Raw genomic sequence first — 21,243 nt, 5'->3', positions numbered from 1 at the left:
TGCGCTCTCGCACTACGCTGCTATTGTGTATACAGCTGTGTCACACACTACAATGATCACACACACGAGCGCTCTCGCACTAGTCACTGTTATTGTGTATACAGCGGTGTCACACACTACAATGATCACACACGAGCGCTCTCACACTAGTCGCTGTTATTGTGTATACAGCTGTGTCGCACACTACAATGATCACACACAAGCGCTCTCGCACTACGTTGCTATTGTGTATACAGCGGTGTCACACACTATAATGATCACACATGAGCGCTCTCGCACTACGCTGCTATTGTGTATACAGCTGTGTCACACACTACAATGATCAAACACGAGCGCTCTCGCACTACGTTGCTATTGTGTATACAGCTGTCGCACACTACAATGATCACACACGAGTGCTCTCGCACTAGTCGCTGTTGTGTATACAGCTGTGTCACACTACAATGATCACACACATGAGCGCTCTCACACTAGGCGCTGTTATTGTGTATACAGCTGTGTCACACACTACAATGATCACACACGAGCGCTCTCTCACTAGTCACTGTTATTGTGTATACAGCTGTGTCACACACTACAATGATCACACACGAGCGCTCTCTCACTAGTCACTGTTATTGTGTATACAGCTGTCACACACTACAATGATCACACACGAGCGCTCTCTCACTAGTCACTGTTATTGTGTATACAGCTGTGTCACACACTACAATGATCACACACGAGCGCTCTCTCACTAGTCACTGTTATTGTGTATACAGCTGTGTCACACACTACAATGATCACACACGAGCGCTCTCGCTCTAAGATAAGATAATATTTATTGTCATTGTAAAACAACAAATTATATTCTTGGACACAGAAAAATGCAAATGAACAATTTTGGTTAAAATCAGTAACTGCAGCTGGGAAAAAGCTTTTTTTTCCAAACACGAGGTTCTGGGACCTAATGCGCCGTAACCGTTTGTTATATGGTAAGAAAGAGAAAAATGATTGTAAGGGTCCTGACAATCCCGCATGATACTATTCCGACAATTACTGATAAAAATATCTTCCATGGAGGACAAATCACAGCCAGTAATGGGCACTGCGGTGTGTATCACACTAGTCGCTTTTATTGTGTATACAGCTGTGGCACGCACTACAATGTTGTCTCGCTCTAGTCACTGCTCAGGACCCTCCTCATCTTCATCTCGCTTGCCCGAAGCGTCTCCGGGAAGTCCACCCATGGTGTCCAGGAAAATGCGTTCTGCAGGGGTTCATTGTGTACAATGATCACACACGAGCGCTCTCGCACTAGTTACTGTTATTGTGTATACAGCTGTCGCACACTACAATGATCACACACGAGCGCTCTCGCACTAGTTACTGTTATTGTGTATACAGCTGTGTCGCACACTACAATGATCACACACGAGCGCTCTCGCACTACGCTGCTATGGTGTATACAGCTGTGTCGCACACTACAATGATCACACATGAGCGCTCTTTCACTAGTCACTGTTAATGTGTATACAGCTGTATCGCACACTACAATGATCACACACGAGCGCTCTCGCACTACGCTGCTATGGTGTACACAGCTGTTGCACACTACAATGATCACACATGAGCGCTCTTGCACTAGTCACTGTTAATGTGTATACAGCTGTGTCACACACTACAATGAACACACACGAGAGCTCTCGCACTACGCTGCTATTGTGTACACAGCTGTCGCACACTACAATGATCACACACGAGCGCTCTCGCACTACACTGCTATTGTGTATACAGCTGTGTCACACACTACAATGATCACACATGAGCGCTCTTGCACTAGTCACTGTTAATGTGTATACAGCTGTGTCGCACACTACAATGATCACACACGAGCGCTCTCGCACTACGCTGCTATGGTGTATACAGCTGTGTCACACACTACAATGATCACACACGAGCGCTCTCGCACTACGCTGCTATGGTGTACACAGCTGTTGCACACTACAATGATCACACATGAGCGCTCTTGCACTAGTCACTGTTAATGTGTATACAGCTGTGTCACACACTACAATGAACACACACGAGAGCTCTCGCACTACGCTGCTATTGTGTATACAGCTGTGTCGCACACTACAATGATCACACACGAGCGCTCTCGCACTACACTGCTATTGTGTATACAGCTGTGTCACACACTACAATGATCACACATGAGCGCTCTTGCACTAGTCACTGTTAATGTGTATACAGCTGTGTCGCACACTACAATGATCACACACGAGCGCTCTCGCACTACGCTGCTATGGTGTATACAGCTGTGTCACACACTACAATGATCACACACGAGAGCTCTCGCACTACGCTGCTATTGTGTACACAGCTGTCGCACACTACAATGATCACACACGAGCGCTCTCACACTAGTCGCTGTTATTGTGTATACAGCTGTGTCGCACACTACAATGATCACACACGAGCGCTCTCGCACTACGCTGCTATTGTGTATACAGCTGTGTCACACACTACAATGATCACACACGAGCGCTCTCGCACTAGTCACTGTTATTGTGTATACAGCGGTGTCACACACTACAATGATCACACACGAGCGCTCTCACACTAGTCGCTGTTATTGTGTATACAGCTGTGTCGCACACTACAATGATCACACACAAGCGCTCTCGCACTACGTTGCTATTGTGTATACAGCGGTGTCACACACTATAATGATCACACATGAGCGCTCTCGCACTACGCTGCTATTGTGTATACAGCTGTGTCACACACTACAATGATCAAACACGAGCGCTCTCGCACTACGTTGCTATTGTGTATACAGCTGTCGCACACTACAATGATCACACACGAGCGCTCTCGCACTAGTCGCTGTTGTGTATACAGCTGTGTCACACTACAATGATCACACACATGAGCGCTCTCACACTAGGCGCTGTTATTGTGTATACAGCTGTGTCACACACTACAATGATCACACACGAGCGCTCTCTCACTAGTCACTGTTATTGTGTATACAGCTGTGTCACACACTACAATGATCACACACGAGCGCTCTCTCACTAGTCACTGTTATTGTGTATACAGCTGTCACACACTACAATGATCACACACGAGCGCTCTCTCACTAGTCACTGTTATTGTGTATACAGCTGTGTCACACACTACAATGATCACACACGAGCGCTCTCTCACTAGTCACTGTTATTGTGTATACAGCTGTGTCACACACTACAATGATCACACACGAGCGCTCTCGCTCTAAGATAAGATAATATTTATTGTCATTGTAAAACAACAAATTATATTCTTGGACACAGAAAAATGCAAATGAACAATTTTGGTTAAAATCAGTAACTGCAGCTGGGAAAAAGCTTTTTTTTCCAAACACGAGGTTCTGGACCTAATGCGCCGTAACCGTTTGTTATATGGTAAGAAAGAGAAAAATGATTGTAAGGGTCCTGACAATCCCGCATGATACTATTCCGACAATTACTGATAAAAATATCTTCCATGGAGGACAAATCACAGCCAGTAATGGGCACTGCGGTGTGTATCACACTAGTCGCTTTTATTGTGTATACAGCTGTGGCACGCACTACAATGTTGTCTCGCTCTAGTCACTGCTCAGGACCCTCCTCATCTTCATCTCGCTTGCCCGAAGCGTCTCCGGGAAGTCCACCCATGGTGTCCAGGAAAATGCGTTCTGCAGGGGTTCTGTGGCGTTGTAGCGAGCATTGAGCCCGGCCCCGGCACAGCCGCCAGAGTGGTACCAGAACCCTCCGCCCCAGTACTCAGCACAGTTCTGAAAGTCCTCATCTTGGTCTTTATCAAATGTGGAGAACATGTGTTGTACATGAGGGCTCAGGGCGTCACCTGCAATGTGACAGAGAGAGAGGATGAGTCACACGCACAGCACATGGCTCGTGTCCTGTGTCCTACAGCACTAACTGCTGGGACAATGTGTAAGGTACAGCGTTTAGTGTTGTCATAATGGGGCAGATGTATTAAGCCTTAACAAGAGATAAATGCAAAGGTGATAAAGAGAGATAAACTTCCAGCCAATCAGCTCCTTTATCTCTCTTTTATCACCCTTGCTTTTATCTCTTGTTAAGGCTTAATACATCTGCCCCAATGGGCGGTACATCATGACAGTGGTTAGTGTTGTGGGGATGATGATGGGGTAAAGTGTGACAATGGTTAGTGTGGGACGGTGGTTAGTGTGGGACTGTGATGATGGCAGTAATGGTTAGTGTTGTGGGACTGATGATGGGGGTACAGCATGACAGCAGTTAGTGTTGTGGGACTGTGATGATGTGGGTACAGCATGACAGCAGTTAGTGTTGTGGGACTGTGATGATGGGGGTACAGCATGACAGCAGTTAGTGTTGTGGGACTGTGATGATATGGGTACAGCATGACAGCAGTTAGTGTTGTGGGACTGTGATGATGTGGGTACAGCATGACAGCAGTTAGTGTTGTGGGACTGTGGTGATGGGGGTACAGCATGACAGCAGTTAGTGCTGTGGGACTGTGATGCTGGGGGTACAGCATGACAGCAGTTAGTGTTGTGGGGCTGTGATGATGGGGGTACAGTGTGACAGCGGGTAGTTATGTGGGGCTGTGATGCTGGGGGTACAGTGTGACAGCGGTTAGTAATGTGGGACTGTGATGCTGGGGGTACAGTGTGACAGCGGTTAGTTATGTGGGACTGTGGTGGTGGGGGTACAGCATGACAGCAGTTAGTGTTGTGGGACTGTGATGCTGGGGGTACAGTGTGACAGCGGTTAGTTATGTGGGGCTGTGATGCTGGGGGTACAGTGTGACAGCGGTTAGTTATGTGGGACTGTGGTGGTGGGGGTACAGTGTGACAGTGGTTAGTGCTGTGGGACTGAGATGCTGGTACAGTGTGACAGTGGTTAGCTATGTAGGACTGTGATGCTGGGGGTACAGTGTGACAGCGGTTAGTAATGTGGAACTGTGATGCTGGGGGTACAGTGTGACAGCGGTTAGTAATGTGGGACTGTGATGCTGGGGGTACAGTGTGACAGTGGTTAGTGCTGTGGGACTGAGATGCTGGGGGTACAGTGTGACAGCGGTTAGCTATGTAGGACTGTGATGCTGGGGGTACAGTGTGACAGCGGTTAGTAATGTGGAACTGTGATGCTGGGGGTACAGTGTGACAGCGTTTAGTTATGTGGGACTGTGGTGGTGGCGGTACAGTGTGACAGCGGTTAGCTATGTGGGACTGTGATGCTGGGGGTACAGTGTGACAGTGGTTAGTGCTGTGGGACTGTGATGCTGGGGGTACAGTGTGAAAGTGTTTAGTTATGTGGGACTGTGGTGGTGGGGGAACAGTGTGACAGAGGTTAGCTATGTGGGACTGTGATGCTGGGGGTACAGTGTGACAGCGGTTAGTGCTGTGGGACTGTGGTGGTGGGGGTACAGTGTGACAGCGGTTAGTGCTGTGGGACTGTAATGCTGGGGGTACAGTGTGACAGCGGTTAGTTATGTGGGACTGTGGTGGTGGGGGTACAGTGTGACAGCGGTTAGCTATGTAGGACTGTGATGCTGGGGGTACAGTGTGACAGCGTTTAGTTATGTGGGACTGTGGTGGTGGGGGTACAGTGTGACAGCGGTTAGCTATGTGGGACTGTGATGCTGGGGGTACAGTGTGACAGCGGTTAGTGCTGTGGGACTGTGGTGGTGGGGGTACAGTGTGACAGCGGTTAGTGCTGTGGGACTGTAATGCTGGGGGTACTGTGGGACTGTGGTGGTGGGGGTACAGTGTGACAGCGGTTAGCTATGTAGGACTGTGATGCTGGGGGTACAGTGTGACAGCGGTTAGTAATGTGGGACTGTGATGCTGGGGGTACAGTGTGACAGCGGTTAGTTATGTGGGACTGTGGTGGTGAAGGTACAGTGTGACAGCGGTTAGCTATGTAGGTCTGTGATGCTGGGGGTACAGTGTGACAGCGGTTAGCTATGTAGGACTGTGATGCTGGGGGTACAGTGTGACAGCGGTTAGTTATGTGGGACTGTGGTGGTGGGGGTACAGTGTGACAGCGGTTAGTAATGTGGGACTGTGATGCTGGGGGTACAGTGTGACAGCGGTTAGTTATGTGGGACTGTGGTGGTGGGGGTACAGTGTGACAGCGGTTAGTAATGTGGGACTGTGATGCTGGGGGTACAGTGTGACAGCGGTTAGTTATGTGGGACTGTGGTGGTGGGGGTACAGTGTGACCGCGGTTAGTGCTGTGGGACTGTGATGCTGGGGGTACAGTGTGACCGCGGTTAGTTATGTAGGACTGTGATGCTGGGGGTACAGTGTGACAGCGGTTAGTGCTGTGGGACTGTGTTGCTGGGGGTACAGTGTGACCGCGGTTAGTGCTGTGATGCTGGGGGTACAGTGTGACCGCGTTTATTGCTGTGGGGCTGTGATGCTGGGGGTATAGTGTGACCGCGGTTAGTTATGTGGGACTGTGATGCTGGGGGTACAGTGTGACCGCGGTTAGTGCTGTGGGACTGTGATGCTGGGGGTACAGTGTGACCGCGGTTAGTTATGTAGGACTGTGATGCTGGGGGTACAGTGTGACAGCGGTTAGTGCTGTGGGACTGTGTTGCTGGGGGTACAGTGTGACCGCGGTTAGTGCTGTGGGGCTGTGATGCTGGGGGTACAGTGTGACAGCGGTTAGTGCTGTGATGCTGGGGGTACAGTGTGACCGCGTTTATTGCTGTGGGGCTGTGATGCTGGGGGTACAGTGTGACCGCGGTTAGTGCTGTGGGGCTGTGATGCTGGGGGTACAGTGTGACCGCGTTTATTGCTGTGGGGCTGTGATGCTGGGGGTATAGTGTGACCGCGGTTAGTTATGTGGGACTGTGATGCTGGGGGTACAGTGTGACCGTGGTTAGTGCTGTGGGACTGTGATGCTGGGGGTACAGTGTGACCGCGGTTAGTTATGTAGGACTGTGATGCTGGGGGTACAGTGTGACAGCGGTTAGTGCTGTGGGACTGTGTTGCTGGGGGTACAGTGTGACCGCGGTTAGTGCTGTGGGGCTGTGATGCTGGGGGTACAGTGTGACAGCGGTTAGTGCTGTGGGGCTGTGATGCTGGGGGTACAGTGTGACCGCGTTTATTGCTGTGGGGCTGTGATGCTGGGGGTACAGTGTGACCGCGGTTAGTGCTGTGGGGCTGTGATGCTGGGGGTACAGTGTGACCGCGTTTATTGCTGTGGGGCTGTGATGCTGGGGGTATAGTGTGACCGCGGTTAGTTATGTGGGACTGTGATGCTGGGGGTACAGTGTGACAGCGGTTAGTGCTGTGGGGCTGTGATGCTGGGGGTACAGTGTGACCGCGTTTATTGCTGTGGGGCTGTGATGCTGGGGGTACAGTGTGACCGCGGTTAGTGCTGTGGGGCTGTGATGCTGGGGGTACAGTGTGACCGCGTTTATTGCTGTGGGGCTGTGATGCTGGGGGTATAGTGTGACCGCGGTTAGTTATGTGGGGCTGTGATGCTGGGGGTACAGTGTGACCGCGGTTAGTGCTGTGGGACTGTGATGCTGGGGGTATAGTGTGACCGCGGTTAGTGCTGTGGGACTGTGATGCTGGGGGTACAGTGTGACCGCGGTTAGTGCTGTGGGACTGTGATGCTGGGGGTATAGTGTGACCGCGGTTAGTGCTGTGGGACTGTGATGCTGGGGGTACAGTGTGACCGCGGTTAGTGCTGTGAGACTATAACATTGACCATCCATAATCCATTGGCCATCACACATGTCCTCTCTGCTCCCATCCCACCAGCTCTGGGCGGTTATGCTTACAGTAACTGATTCCCCAATTTACCTGCACCCCCATCAGTGACTGTGCCCACGTACAGTCTGTAGCCATCGCTCTCGGGGTTCAGGGCATGACGGGATAGGCTGAAGTTCGTGTACTGAGCCGATACTCTGCGCCCACCGAAATCTTCCAGGTCCACCCTCAGCTCACAGTCGCCCCCCATCGCCAGGCGATAGATGTTCTGCAGGCCTGGTGCAGGGAACAGAACACAGATGGGCGACGTGCGCAGTGCAGAGAGTGTCAGCACACCGGACACTGAGGGGTCAATGTATTAAGGTGGGATGTGATGTTGCCCATAGCAACCAATTAGGTTCTACTTTATTTAGCACCTTCTAGAAGATAACAAATAGAATCTGATTGGTTGCTATGGACAACGTCCCATCTTCAGTAGAACTCCCACCTTAGTAAATGTCCCCGTGTTTCACACTAGATGATATTTTTACCAATTATTTGTTACGACCATCGCTAGTGTGTACCCCTCCCGCGGCCCCTCTGTGACCTCCCCCATTATCTGTGTATTCAGCTCAATTGGGCCACATCGATGTTATCGATAGGTACATGATTGTCAACATGCCGACTGCGTCCATTAATAGTGATGACATTGTGCCTGATTCACGCCTGCACGCTGGGCTGCGTATACTCACTGCAAAGTGAACTCGCACCCCCCCCACCACCCGTACCCCCGCGCTACCCCCCAAGCAGGTATAGGAACACCAGCATTCACAGGGGAAGCATTTTTGTAGGCACACCCATAAAACACTGGTGGTCCGCTGTGGGCGCCGCCTGCCTGGCCGTTATGTAGCGAATGCCCTGGTGAGTGTATGACTTATTCGCTCCGGGGGGTTGCGAATGAGTGACTATGCACATGCGCAGACCCCCACCATCAGGTCTGAATCGGCCCCATAGTGCGACGCTGTAATAAGGACTGTGGGGTGGTGGCATGCTTACCCAGCCAGTACTCTCCGTCCGCAGTCCCAAACCCATTCACATAATCTAGCCAGGGTTTCTGGAAATCCACTGAGCCATCCAGCCGCCTCTGAAACACCTGCCAGAGAGGAGCGGTATCGCGTATCAGAGAGAGGGTCGGGAGCGGGGCACTAACAGCGTGACACAGGCAGCGGGGCACTAACAGTGTCACACAGGCAGCGGAGCACTAACAGTGTGACACAGGCAGTGGGGCACTAACAGTGTGACACAGGCAGCGGAGCACTAACAGTGTGACACAGGCAGTGGGGCACTAACAGTGTGACACAGGCAGCGGGGCACTAACAGCGTGACACAGGCAGCGGGGCACTAACAGTGTGACACAGGCAGCGGGGCACTAACAGTGTGAAACAGGCAGCGGGGCACTAACAGTGTGACACAGGCAGCGGGGCACTAACAGTGTGACACAGGCAGCGGGGCACTAACAGTGTGACACAGGCAGCGGGGCACTAACAGTGTGACACAGGCAGCGGGGCACTAACAGTGTGACACAGGCAGCGGGGCACTAACAGTGTGACACAGGCGGCGGGGTACTAGCAGTGTGACACAGGCGGCGGGGCACTAGCAGTGTGACACAGGCAGCGGGGCACTAACAGTGTGACACAGGCAGCGGGGCACTAACAGTGTGACACAGGCGGCAGGGCACTAACAGTGTGACACAGGCGGCGGGGCACTAACAGTGTGACACAGGCGGCGGGGTACTAGCAGTGTGACACAGGCGGCGGGGCACTAGCAGTGTGACACAGGCGGCGGGGCACTAACAGTGTGACACAGGCGGCGGGGCACTAACAGTGTGACACAGGCGGTGGGGTACTAGCAGTGTGACACAGGCGGCGGGGCACTAGCAGTGTGACACAGGCAGCGGGGCACTAACAGTGTGACACAGGCAGCGGGGCACTAACAGTGTGACACAGGCGGCGGGGCACTAACAGTGTGAAACAGGCAGCGGGGCACTAACAGTGTGACACAGGCGGCGGGGCACTAACAGTGTGACACAGGCGGCGGGGCACTAACAGTGTGACACAGGCGGCGGGGTACTAGCAGTGTGACACAGGCGGCGGGGCACTAGCAGTGTGACACAGGCGGCGGGGCACTAACAGTGTGACACAGGCAGCGGGGCACTAACAGTGTGACACAGGCGGCGGGGTACTAGCAGTGTGACACAGGCGGCGGGGTACTAGCAGTGTGACACAGGCGGCGGGGCACTAGCAGTGTGACACAGGCAGCGGGGCACTAACAGTGTGACACAGGCGGCGGGGTACTAGCAGTGTGACACAGGCGGCGGGGCACTAGCAGTGTGACACAGGCAGCAGGGAACTAGCAGTGTGACACAGGCAGCAAGGTACTAACAGTGAGACACAGGCGGTGGGGCACTAGCAGTGTGACACAGGCAGCGGGGTACTAGCAGTGGGACACAGGCGGCGGGGCATTAGCAGTGTGACACAGGCGGCGGGGCACTAACAGTGAGACACAGGCGGCGGGGCCTAGCAGTGTGAAACAGGCGGTGGGGTACTAACAGTGAGACACAGGCGGCGGGGCACTAGCAGTCTGACACAGGCGGCGGGGCACTAGCAGTGTGACACAGGAGGCGGGGCACTAACAGTGAGACACAGGCGGCGGGCACTAGCAGTGTGACACAGGCGGCGGGGCACTAGCAGTGTGACACAGGAGGCGGGGCAGTAACAGTGAGACACAGGCACTAGCTGTGTGACACAGGCAGCGGGGTACTAGCAGTGTGACACAGGCAGCGGGGTACTAGCAGTGTGACACAGGCGGCGGGGTACTAGCAGTATGACACAGGCGGCGAGGTACTAGCAGTGTGACACAGGCGGCAGGGCACTAGCACTGTGACACAGGCGGCGGGGCACTAGCAGTGTGACACAGGCGGCGGGGCACTAGCAGTGTGACACAGGCGGCGGGGTACTAACAGTGAGACACAGGCGGCGGGGCACTAGCAGGGTGACACAGGCGGCGGGGCACTAGCAGTGTGACACAGGAGGCGGGGCACTAACAGTGAGACACAGGCGGCGGGGCACTAGCAGTGTGACACAGGCGGCGGGGCACTAGCAGTGTGACACAGGAGGCGGGGCAGTAACAGTGAGACACAGGCAGCGGGGCACTAGCTGTGTGACACAGGCGGCGGGGCACTAGCAGTGTGACACAGGCGGCGGGGCACTAGCAGTGTGACACAGGCAGCGGGGCACTAGCAGTGTGACACAGGCAGCGGGGCACTAGCAGTGTGACAGAGGCGGCGGGGCACTAGCAGTGTGACAGAGGCGGCGGGGCCCTAACAGTGTGACACAGACAGCAGGGTACTAGCAGTGTGACAAAGGCGGCGGGGTACTAACAGTGTGACACAGGCGGCGGGGCACTAACAGTGTGACACAGGTGGCGGGGCACTAGCAGGGTGACACAGGCGGCGGGGCACTAGCAGTGTGACACAGGAGGCGGCGCAGTAACAGTGAGACACAGGCAGCGGGGCACTAGCTGTAAGACACAGGCAGCGGGGTACTAGTAGTGTGACACAGGCAGCGGGGCACTAGCAGTGTGACACAGGCAGCGGGGCACTAGCAGTGTGACACAGGCAGCGGGGCACTAGCAGTGTGACAGAGGCGGCGGGGCCCTAACAGTGTGACACAGACAGCAGGGTACTAGCAGTGTGACAAAGGCGGCAGGGTACTAACAGTATGACACAGGTGGCGGGGCACTAGCAGTGTGACACAGGAGGCGGGGCAGTAACAGTGAGACACAGGCAGCGGGGCACTAGCTGTGTGACTTCATACACATATTTTTTGTTACTTAGTTTTAAGAGTATTTCAGTAATTGTGTAGTGAGTCGGTCCCCCTTCAAGTTTGTCCCATTCATTTCTTTCTGAATAAACCCCAATTTCACATCTCACCGTCCAGGCCATGCCGTCAGCTGTCATGTCACAATACACAGGCAGAGGGCGCTGTGCTCCTTGTGGGAATATGATATAGACTCCACTGGTGCGATGGTTTCCATCCCAGATATCCTGACAGTCCATAGGGATTCCTTTCACCTCAGTTTGTTGGGGAGCTGAAGGAATAAATGGTAATTATGGAAATGACTCACTGAAATGCGCAAGCAGAGGAGTGAAACGCGTCAATGGATGCTATTGATCGCACCTTGAGGATATTAGCCAGGGACTATAATTTGACTAAAGGCAATAGGTGCAGTGTGGGGCTCGAGCATGAAGGACCACTGGAGGAATGCAGTGGAAGGGGTCAAGGGGGTTTAAGGGGTGTGGTCACTTAGCACATAGGTGTGGCTGGCTCTCCAGTGGATTTGCCAGGCATTAGACACCATGTTACTGACACGCTATTAAAGTAACAATGTAGAATTTGAGAGCACAGCCTGGAACTTGACATTAGAGCAGTGGTTCTTGAAGTCGGTCCTCTGACCCCACACAGTTTACGTTTTCCAGGTCACCTGACAGGTGCACTCATTACTGACTGACACATTGAAAAGATTCACACACAGAGCTGATTATTTCACTTGATTATGTGAGGAGACCTGCACTGTGTGGGGACTTGAGGACCGACTTTGAGAACCTGCGCATTAGATCAGTGGTCCTCAACCTCAGTCCTCAAGGACCCCCAACAGTGCATGTTTTCCAGGTCTCCACACACAATCAAAGGTGAAATAATTAGCTCCACCTGTGGTCTTTTGAAATGTGTCAGGAACTAATGAGTGCACCTGTGCACCTGCCGGGTGACCTGGAAATTGTGCACTGTTGGGGGTCCTTGAGGACCGAGCCTCGAAAAGTACTAAGCCTTGAAAAGTGATAAAATGGAGAGTAATAAACCACCAGCCAATCGGCTCCTACCTGGCATTTTTTCAACCACAGCCTGCAACATGGCAGTTACGAGCTTATTGGCTGACTGGCACTCTCCATTTTATCAATTTTCAAGCTTAGTACATTTGGCCCTTTCTGAGAAGATCACAGACTCTCGTTCTCATGTGATAATGGTGTAATGCGTGTAACTTTCCCATCAACACCTGCATCCAATCAGATCCCAGCAGGCTGGGGGGAGTCTTTCTTGTTTGGAGGTGCTCATGTGAAGAAGGTCTTGAGAGAAGGTACAATCTAACATGGGGGGTGACATTTATTAGAGATCGATGTTGGGGTTTTGGCGATTTTTATCGCAAAAACGGTCGTTTTTTCATTTTTTTCCAAAATCGACTACTTAATGGGTGGCGATTTGCGGCATAAATCGCACTTTTTGCAAGTGTGATTTTTTTTAACTCCGGAATTCGCATCCAGATGTTTTCCCCATTGAAAAAGATACAATTCGCATTTTTAATGAGATGCGAATTTGGAAATCGCCCAAAAAAATGGTCTAAAGTTCAAAAAAAAAATAGACCTGATCCTGACTGGCGATTTGGTCAGAAACATGGCGATTTTGTCAGAACCATGCACAGATCATTGTGATCTGTGTATGGTTCTTTGGTTAAATATGTGTAAAAGTAATATAAAATAATAATTGGGGCGTGAGGTCCCCCCTCCTGTACATAACCAGCCCCGGGCTCATTGAGCCGGACCTGGTTCCAAAAATACGGGGGACAAAAAGCGTAGGGGTCCCCCGTATTTCTGAAACCAGCCCCGGACTCTTTGACCTGTCCTGGTTCCAAAAATACGGGGGACCAAAAATCTGGGGGTCCCCCGTATTTTGAAACCAGCACCGGGCTCCAACAGCCCGCAGTGTCATGCCACAGCCAGGGGACACTTTTTACACAAGGTCCCCCGGCCGTACCATGAACACCGTGGCTGGTCAGCCTTGGACGGGGTACCTGGAGGAGTGGGGACCCCCCCAATAAAGGAGTCCCCCCCCCCAGGCTTCACCCGTCCAGGGCTGAAGCCCGGGGCTGTCACCGGCGTCCCTGGCCATTGGACGCCGGCCTGATATGGTTAAATTCACATTCTTAACATTGCTTAATACAGGAGAACTACAAGTGCCAGCAGACCTCACCGGCATGCTGGAACTTGGAGAACCACAATTCCCAGCATGCGGGGCATTACTGGGCCCGCTGGGACTTGTAGTACACCTGTAAAAAGAATGTTAAAAGAAAACACACACACAGAAAAGTAAAACTTTATTGCATCCACACATCCACACACCTCACTTTTACACCGCTATACATACCGATCCAGGATCCAGCGCTGGTCTCTCTGCAGCAGAGCCGGACAGCCCGCACTGACAGCGGGCTGAACCGGCTTCCTCCGATGCAGCTCCTTCCTCTGTCCCAGCGCAACAGAGGCTGAGAGCATCTCCGGCTTATTTGTCTCCATGGAGACGCATAGCTCAGCCAATCAGGGCTGAGCTATGCGTCTCCATGGAGATGCATCGCCCAATCACGCTCTCAGCCTGTGTCGCGCTGGGACAGCGCGACAGAAGCTGTTAGCTGCATTGGAGGAAGCCGGTTCAGCCCGCTGTCAGTGCGGGCTGTCCGGCTCTGCTGCAGAGAGACCAGCGCTGGATCCTGGATCGGTATGTATAGCGGTATAAAAGTGAGGTGTGTGTGGATGTGTGTGTAATAAAGTTTTACTTTTCTGTGTGTGTGCTTTATTTTAACATTCTTTTTACAGGTGGACTACAAGTCCCAGCGGGCCCATTAATGCCCCGCATGCTGGGACTTGTTGTTCTCTAAGTCCCAGCATGCGGGGGAGGTCTGCTGGCACTTGTAGTTCTCCTGTATTAAGCAATGTTAAGAATGTGAATTTAACCATATCAGGCCGGCGTCCAATGGCCAGGGACGCCGGTGACAGCCCCGGGCTTCAGCCCTGGACGGGTGAAGCCTGGGGGTGGGGACCCCTTTATTGGGGGGGTCCCCACTCCTCCAGGTACCCCATCCAAGGCTGACCAGCCACGGTGCTCATGGTACGGCCGGGGGACCTTGTGTAAAAAGTGTCCCCCAGCTGTGGCATGACACTGCGGGCTGTTGGAGCCCGGTGCTGGTTTCAAAATACGGGGGACCCCCAGATTTTTGGTCCCCCGTATTTTTGGAACCAGGACCGGTCCAAGAGTCCGGGGCTGGTTTCAGAAATACGGGGGACCCCTACGCTTTTTGTCCCCTGTATTTTTGGAACCAGGTCCGGCTCAATGAGCCAGGGGCTGGTTATGTACAGGGACCTCACGCCAATTTATTTATTTATTTTTTTTATCACAAAATCGCACATTTTAACAAAATCGCACCTTTTCATGACTAAAAAAAATGCACTTTTCATCCCGAAAATCGCCCTACATCGCACTTTCTCGTACTTTTCATGCCGGAATACACACCTCATTAAATATGCAATTTTGCGGCAAAAATGCGATTTTAAAAAACGGCGATACAGGGCGATTTGAGCAAAAATCGCATTTTCGGAAAAACGGTCAACACAATAAATCTCGCCCTATGTTTAGTGCTTCCCAGTTTAGCACCTATGATCCAGACCTCGGCCATACTTGCCTACTTTTAAAAACTAGTTTCAGGGAGATTATAGTTGGTAGTAGAATTTTGCACAGCGCCCCAATGAGGGGGCGTGTCATGCTCCTCTCCTCTCAAAGGGCGTGTCTAGCTCCATATATGGAGAGATTGTGAAAAGAGATTGTGAATGTGGAACCTAGAAGCGTGGGTGTGTACTGCTACATCTGAGAGGAATCTTTTTAAATGACTTATATCCAAATGTAGATGAGTCCCAAAGCAGTTAGTAAGAGATACTATACTTGGTAAAGTGCTGGGAAATGGTGCTGATAATTCAATGTAAATGTATCTGTCTCTCATTCCTTTTTTCCCCAAAAATGTACCAGTGTAATGTGGGCTAGGTGACATGAGGGAGATTGCTATACTAATGAGGGAGAGAGGGAGATTGATGCTGTGTCAGGGAGTCTCCTGCAGCATGCAGGAGGGGAGGTAACTATGATGTAACAGTGTAATGTGTGCTAGGTGACATGAGGGAGATTGCTAGACTAACGAGGGAGAGAGGGAGATTGCTACTATGTCAGGGAGTCTCCTGCAGAATGCAGGAGGGGAGGGAACTATGATGTAACAGTGTAATGTGGGCTAGGTGACATGAGGGAGATTGCTAGACTAATGAGGGAGAGAGGGAGATTGCTGCTATGTCAGGGAGTCTCCTGCAGAATGTAGGAGGTGAGGTAACTATGATGTAACAGTGTAATGTGTGCTAGGTGACATGAAGGAGATTGCTAGACTAATGAGGGAGAGAGGGAGATTGCTGCTATGTCAGGGAGTCTCCTGCAGAATGCAGGAGGGGAGGTAACTATGATGTAACAGTGTAATGTGTGCTTGGTGACATGAGGGAGATTGCTAGACTAATGAGGGAGAGAGGTAGATTGCTGCTATGTCAGGGAGTCTCCTGCAGAATGTAGGAGGGGAGGTAACTACGATGTAACAGTGTAATGTGGGCTAGGTGACATGAGGGAGATTGCTAGACTAATGAGGGAGAGAGGGAGATTGCTGCTATGTCAGGGAGTCTCCTGCAGAATGCAGGAGGGGAGGTAACTATGATGTAACAGTGTAATATGGGCTAGGTGACATGAGGGAGATTGCTAGACTGATGAGCTAGAGAGGGAGATTGCAGCTATGTCAGGGAGTCTCCTGCAGAATGCAGGAGGGGAAGTAACTATGATGTAACAGTGTAATGTGGGCTAGGTAACATGAGGGAGATTGCTAGACTAATGAGGGAGAGAGAAGGGAGATTGCTGTTATTTCAGGGAGTCTCCTGCAGAATGCAGGAGGGGAGGTAACTATGATGTAACAGTGTAATGTGGGATAGGTGAAATGAGGGAGATTGCAAGACTAATGAGGGAGAGAGGGAGATTGTTGCTATTTCAGGGAGACTCCTGCAGAATGCAGGAGGGGAGGTAACTATGATATAACAGTGTAATGTGGGCAAGGTGACATGAGGGAGATTGCTAGACTAATGAGGGAGAGATGGAGATTGCTGCTATGTCTGGGAGTCTCCTGCAGAATGCAGGAGGGGAGGTAACTATGATGTAATAGTGTAATGTGGGATAGGTGAAATGAGGGAGATTGCAAGACTAATGAGGGAGAGAGGGAGATTGTTGCTATTTCAGGGAGACTCCTGCAGAATGCAGGAGGGGAGGTAACTATGATATAACAGTGTAATGTGGGCAAGGTGACATGAGGGAGATTGCTAGACTAGTGAGGGAGAGAAGGAGATTGCTGCTATGTCAGGGAGGGTTAGGCAACCATGAGGGGGGGGGGGTGCAGATGTAATAAGTATAGAGAGAGTTAGATTTGGGTGAGTTATTTTGTTTCTGTGCAGGGTAAATGCTGGTTCAATTATTTTAAAACTGCAATTTAGATTTCAGTTTCAACACACCCCACCCACATCTAACTCTCTGCACATGTTACATCTGCCCCACCTGCAATGCACATGGTTTTGCCCCTTTGAGAACAAATTTGTACTGCAATGTGATCTGAATAAGGGCCCTAATCTCAAGCCTCCCTCATTTGCCCAACAGACAGAACTCCATAAGTTTTTAAGAATTATGTTCAAATATTATTTTGATAATGTATATATATTGTTATTTATACATATAAGCAGTGGAATATACTATAGAGATATTTCCTGAGGAGCTTTATCATCACTTCATATCAGGAAGGAGTTGAAAAGATACCTTTTGAGGAGTGTTAACGTCAGTTCCATTGTGAGTACAGGTAAGCACCCGCTTCCTGTATACAGATACCTGTACATGGTGTCAGGCATTTCATTTATGTGGAAGTAAGGTATGCGCTCTTGCTTGCACATTTTGAATGTTTGATTCCGAGTGACTCTGTAGAACTACCATTAGTGCAGCAGGTGCAGTCCACTGCTGTCCCTGTCACCCACTGTTTTTTCCTGTCAAACTCTGCCTCTCCCTGCCTCTCCCTTTCTCTCCCTATCTCTCCAGTTCATTCTCTGCCTCTCCCTGTCAACCTCTGCCTCTCCCTGCCTCTCTCTATCACCCTCTGCCTCTCCCTTTCACCCACTTTTTTTCTGTTTCACACTCTTCCTCTCCCTTACTCTCCCTATCACCCTCTTCCACTCCCTTCCCCTCCCTGCCTCTCCCTGTCACCCTGTCTCTCCCTGTCACACTCTGCCTCTCCCTGCCTCTCCCTGTCACACTCTGCCTCCCCTGTCTCTCCCTGTCACACTCTGCCTCCCCCTGCCTCCCCTTGTCATCCTCTGCCTCTCCCTGTCACACTCTGCCTCTCCCTGTCACACTCTGCCTCTCCCTGTCATGCCCTGCATCTCCCTATCACACTCTGCCTCTCTCTGTCACACTCTGCCTCCCCTGCCTCTCCCTGTCACACCCTGCATCTCCCTGTTACACTCTGCCTCCCTCTGCCTCTCCCTGTCACACTCTGCTTCCCCCTGCCTCTCCCTGTCATCCTCTGCCTCTCCCTGTCACACTCTGTCTCCCCCTGTCACACTCTGCCTCCCCATGCCTCTCCCTGTCAGCCTCTGCCTCTCCCTGTCACCCTCTCCCTGTCACACTCTGCCTCCCCTGCCTCTCCCTGTCACCCTCTGCCTCTCCCTGTAACACTATGCCTCTCTCTGTCACACTCTGCCTCCCCCTGCCTCTCCCTGTCATCCTCTGCCTCTCCCTGTCACACTCTGTCTCCCCCTGTCACACTCTGCCTCCCCATGCCTCTCCCTGTCAGCCTCTGCCTCTCCCTGTCACCCTCTCCCTGTCACACTCTGCCTCCCCCTTCCTCTCCCTGTCACCCTCTGCCTCTCCCTGTAACACTATGCCTCTCTCTGTCACACTCTGCCTCCCCCAGCCTCTCCCTGTCACACTCTGTCTCCCCCTGCCTCTCCCTGTCACACTCTGCCTCCCCCTGCCTCTTCCTGTCACACTCTGTCTCCCCCTGCCTCTCCCTGTCACACTCTACCTCCCCCTGCCTCTCCCTGTCACACTCTGCCTCCCCCTGCCTCTCCCTGTCACACGCTGCCTCTCAAATTATATACATTATATCACCACCAGGGCACTCATGAATTACACAGGTTCTGGGGCTGGAAAACTTTAACCCTGCATTTCACCTGGTTAGAAGCAGCCGCATAACCTGTGTGAATCCACAAACCTCCCAGCTTAGAGGGATAGTATGGTAATGCTGACTATAGGCATTTAGCTTCACTCCCTAAGATGGAGGAATGTTCTGCTCCCGGAACTTTAATATAGATACATTGATTCCTATGGTTCAGTCGATCTGTAAAGTGACACAATGTATCACATATATATGTCCCACTTAAGAGTCTGATAGATAAACAAACATTGCACTACTGATCTTACCCAATGATTTCAGTGGATCCCCGGATAGACCATTGGTTGGGCTCCCGGTGATTCGGTAAGCATGGCACAATGCAATGAAGATGAGGATCTAGAGATAAGGCCAGAGCCGGCTGTTAGATATCTGCACCAGAACAAGATAATGACAGAGAATGAAGATGGTGAATGACTTACCTGCATGGCAGTGTAGCAGCCGTCTCCTGTGTGTGTGACACTGACAGACAGGGGAATATATATCCCCAGCCCCGGAGCATTGGGGAAGGAAATGGGGGAAATCCAGGGTTGGGGCTTTTTACCCAAAAGTGTTTGTTCATTGTAACCAGAATCTGCAAGTGTCAGGAGGAACGAGCGACGGATTCTGCTGACACTCGGAGACGTTAACTATTTGTTTCAGTACTAGCTGACCCGCCAAGCGTTGCCCAGGAAAACCTTAAAGGGATTTTTTTAAAATTTCCAAAATTGCTGTAAAATGTCATCTTATACTGTGCCAGAGGCCCGAGACCGTCATTTGTTAAAGCCTCCACCATAATGTTAGAATGTGTTTGCATTGATACTCAATGACAGCAATGACATCAGGTGTGGAGTTGTTGTGTGAAACGCACCGCTCCTGACTTGTGTATGTTGATGAATTCCACATCCACTCCTGAGATTGCACCTATGATGCATTTATTTTTTGTGTGTGTTCTAGTGTATTTGGGTGTGTGTTGCACTGTGTGTGTTGTGTTATGTATGTTTGTGTATGTGTTGTGTACTGTTTTTATGTGCAGTGGCAAACGCAGGATTTTTAGACGGGGCTATCCAAATGCAATCCAAAATCTTCTAGTCTGCAGCGCATTGGAGTAAGTACAGTCTTTTTATACTTGGATATTGTACAAGATCTTTCAAAACCTTTAAATAAGATAAATGGTCAGGAAAAGGTTAAACATATAATAAATATATACACAAACATAAAAGACCCAGTACTGCACTTTCTATGCTCACAATCTCCCACTTCATGGTAAGGCTCCTGTCTCTTCCTCCTTGCAGCTGCTCTCTGGTCCAGTGTGAGGGCTCAGATCCACACACACGGTAAATGTGGTAGAAGAAGCTGGTACACTGGGCATGTGCAGCAGCTCCGCTCTGTCCCTTAAGGCCCCCATACACTAGGGTGACTTGTCCTTAGGACAAGTCGCCCCCGACTTCCCCCTGAGCTTCCCCGGCTGCTCCCCGGGGGAGCTTGATTAGATTGGCACTTGATGTGCCATTTTTTACATGTGATAAATCGTCTCAATTTATCACATGTAAATAACCCGGGGAGCAGGGGGGGGGGGGCTGCTGGTGGGAGCAGGGGGGCTGGGGACGCTGCGGGGACACAGACACTGCGGGGGACACAGACGCTGCGGGGGACACAGACGCTGCGGGGGACACAGGCAGCATAGAGCCGGGCAGAGGGAGCCGGGAGCTGTCAGTGCTAGAAAAAAAAGCCTACTGTATACAATGAATGGGCAGCCTGTGATTGGCTGAGCGCTCTCTCAGCCAATTGCTGACTGGCTGAGAGAGCGCTCAGCCAATCACAGGCCGCCCATTCATTGTATGGGCTTTTTTTTTTTTTATTCAGTGCTGACAGCTCCCGGCTCCCCCCGCCCGGCTCTATGCCGCCTGTGTCCCTCGCAGCGTCCCCAGCCCCCCTTGCTCCCTCCACCGCCGCACCGCCCCACTAGGTCCCAAGTCGGGTGGTCGGACGTGCAGCAGGTCCGACCACCCGACGCAGATCCGATGCGCACGGGACCGCGCATCGGATCTGAGGGGACATCAAAACTAGCCGATTTTGGTCCGATTTAGGCCAGATCCGACTGATCTGGCCTAAATCTGACCAAAATCGGCTAGTGTATGGGGGCCTTTACACTGCATGATGTGGTGGCAGCTCTGCTGATCATATTATATACCAGTGCTATTGTTGTCATAATATAAGGCACTTGCCAAGAGGAGGGGGGGGGGGTCCGGGCAACCAAAACCCCCCCTGCGTGCCTCACTGTGTTTGTGTTGTAGTGTATGTGGGTGTGTGTTGTACTGTGTGTGGTGTGGTATGTATGTATGTATGTATGTGTGTGTATGTGTTGTGTACAG

The 21,243-nt window shown here is 51.6% G+C and overlaps 1 protein-coding gene across 1 annotated transcript; it reads right to left on the bottom strand.

Annotated features, from left to right (window-relative positions):
• Positions 1–3,574: 3,574 nt before the first annotated feature.
• Positions 3,575–19,317, bottom strand: LOC146021072 (microfibril-associated glycoprotein 4-like). Its single transcript, XM_083154874.1, has 6 exons — positions 19,312–19,317; positions 19,141–19,228; positions 11,718–11,875; positions 8,783–8,879; positions 7,841–8,023; positions 3,575–3,876 (listed from the first exon to the last, which is right to left on the bottom strand). Exons 1-6 carry the CDS (start codon positions 19,315–19,317, stop codon positions 3,617–3,619), a joined length of 792 nt encoding a protein of 263 aa, XP_083011000.1. The 3' UTR covers positions 3,575–3,616.
• Positions 19,318–21,243: the final 1,926 nt, after the last annotated feature.

This window comes from Crinia signifera, chromosome 7, assembly GCF_055691185.1.
Source record: "Crinia signifera chromosome 7, ASM5569118v1, whole genome shotgun sequence".
Classification (NCBI taxonomy): Eukaryota; Metazoa; Chordata; class Amphibia; order Anura; family Myobatrachidae; genus Crinia; species Crinia signifera.
This window is presented reverse-complemented; position numbering and strand designations above follow the sequence as displayed.

What these genes read in the sequence shown, in the direction of transcription:
- LOC146021072 (XM_083154874.1), bottom strand. An exon ending in CTGACGGCATGGCCTGGACG is followed by an intron (nt 8,880 to 11,717) that starts GTGAGATGTGAA and finishes CCTCTCTGGCAG; the next exon opens with GTGTTTCAGAGGCGGCTGGA. An exon ending in GGACGGAGAGTACTGGCTGG is followed by an intron (nt 8,024 to 8,782) that starts GTAAGCATGCCA and finishes TCCCTGCACCAG; the next exon opens with GCCTGCAGAACATCTATCGC.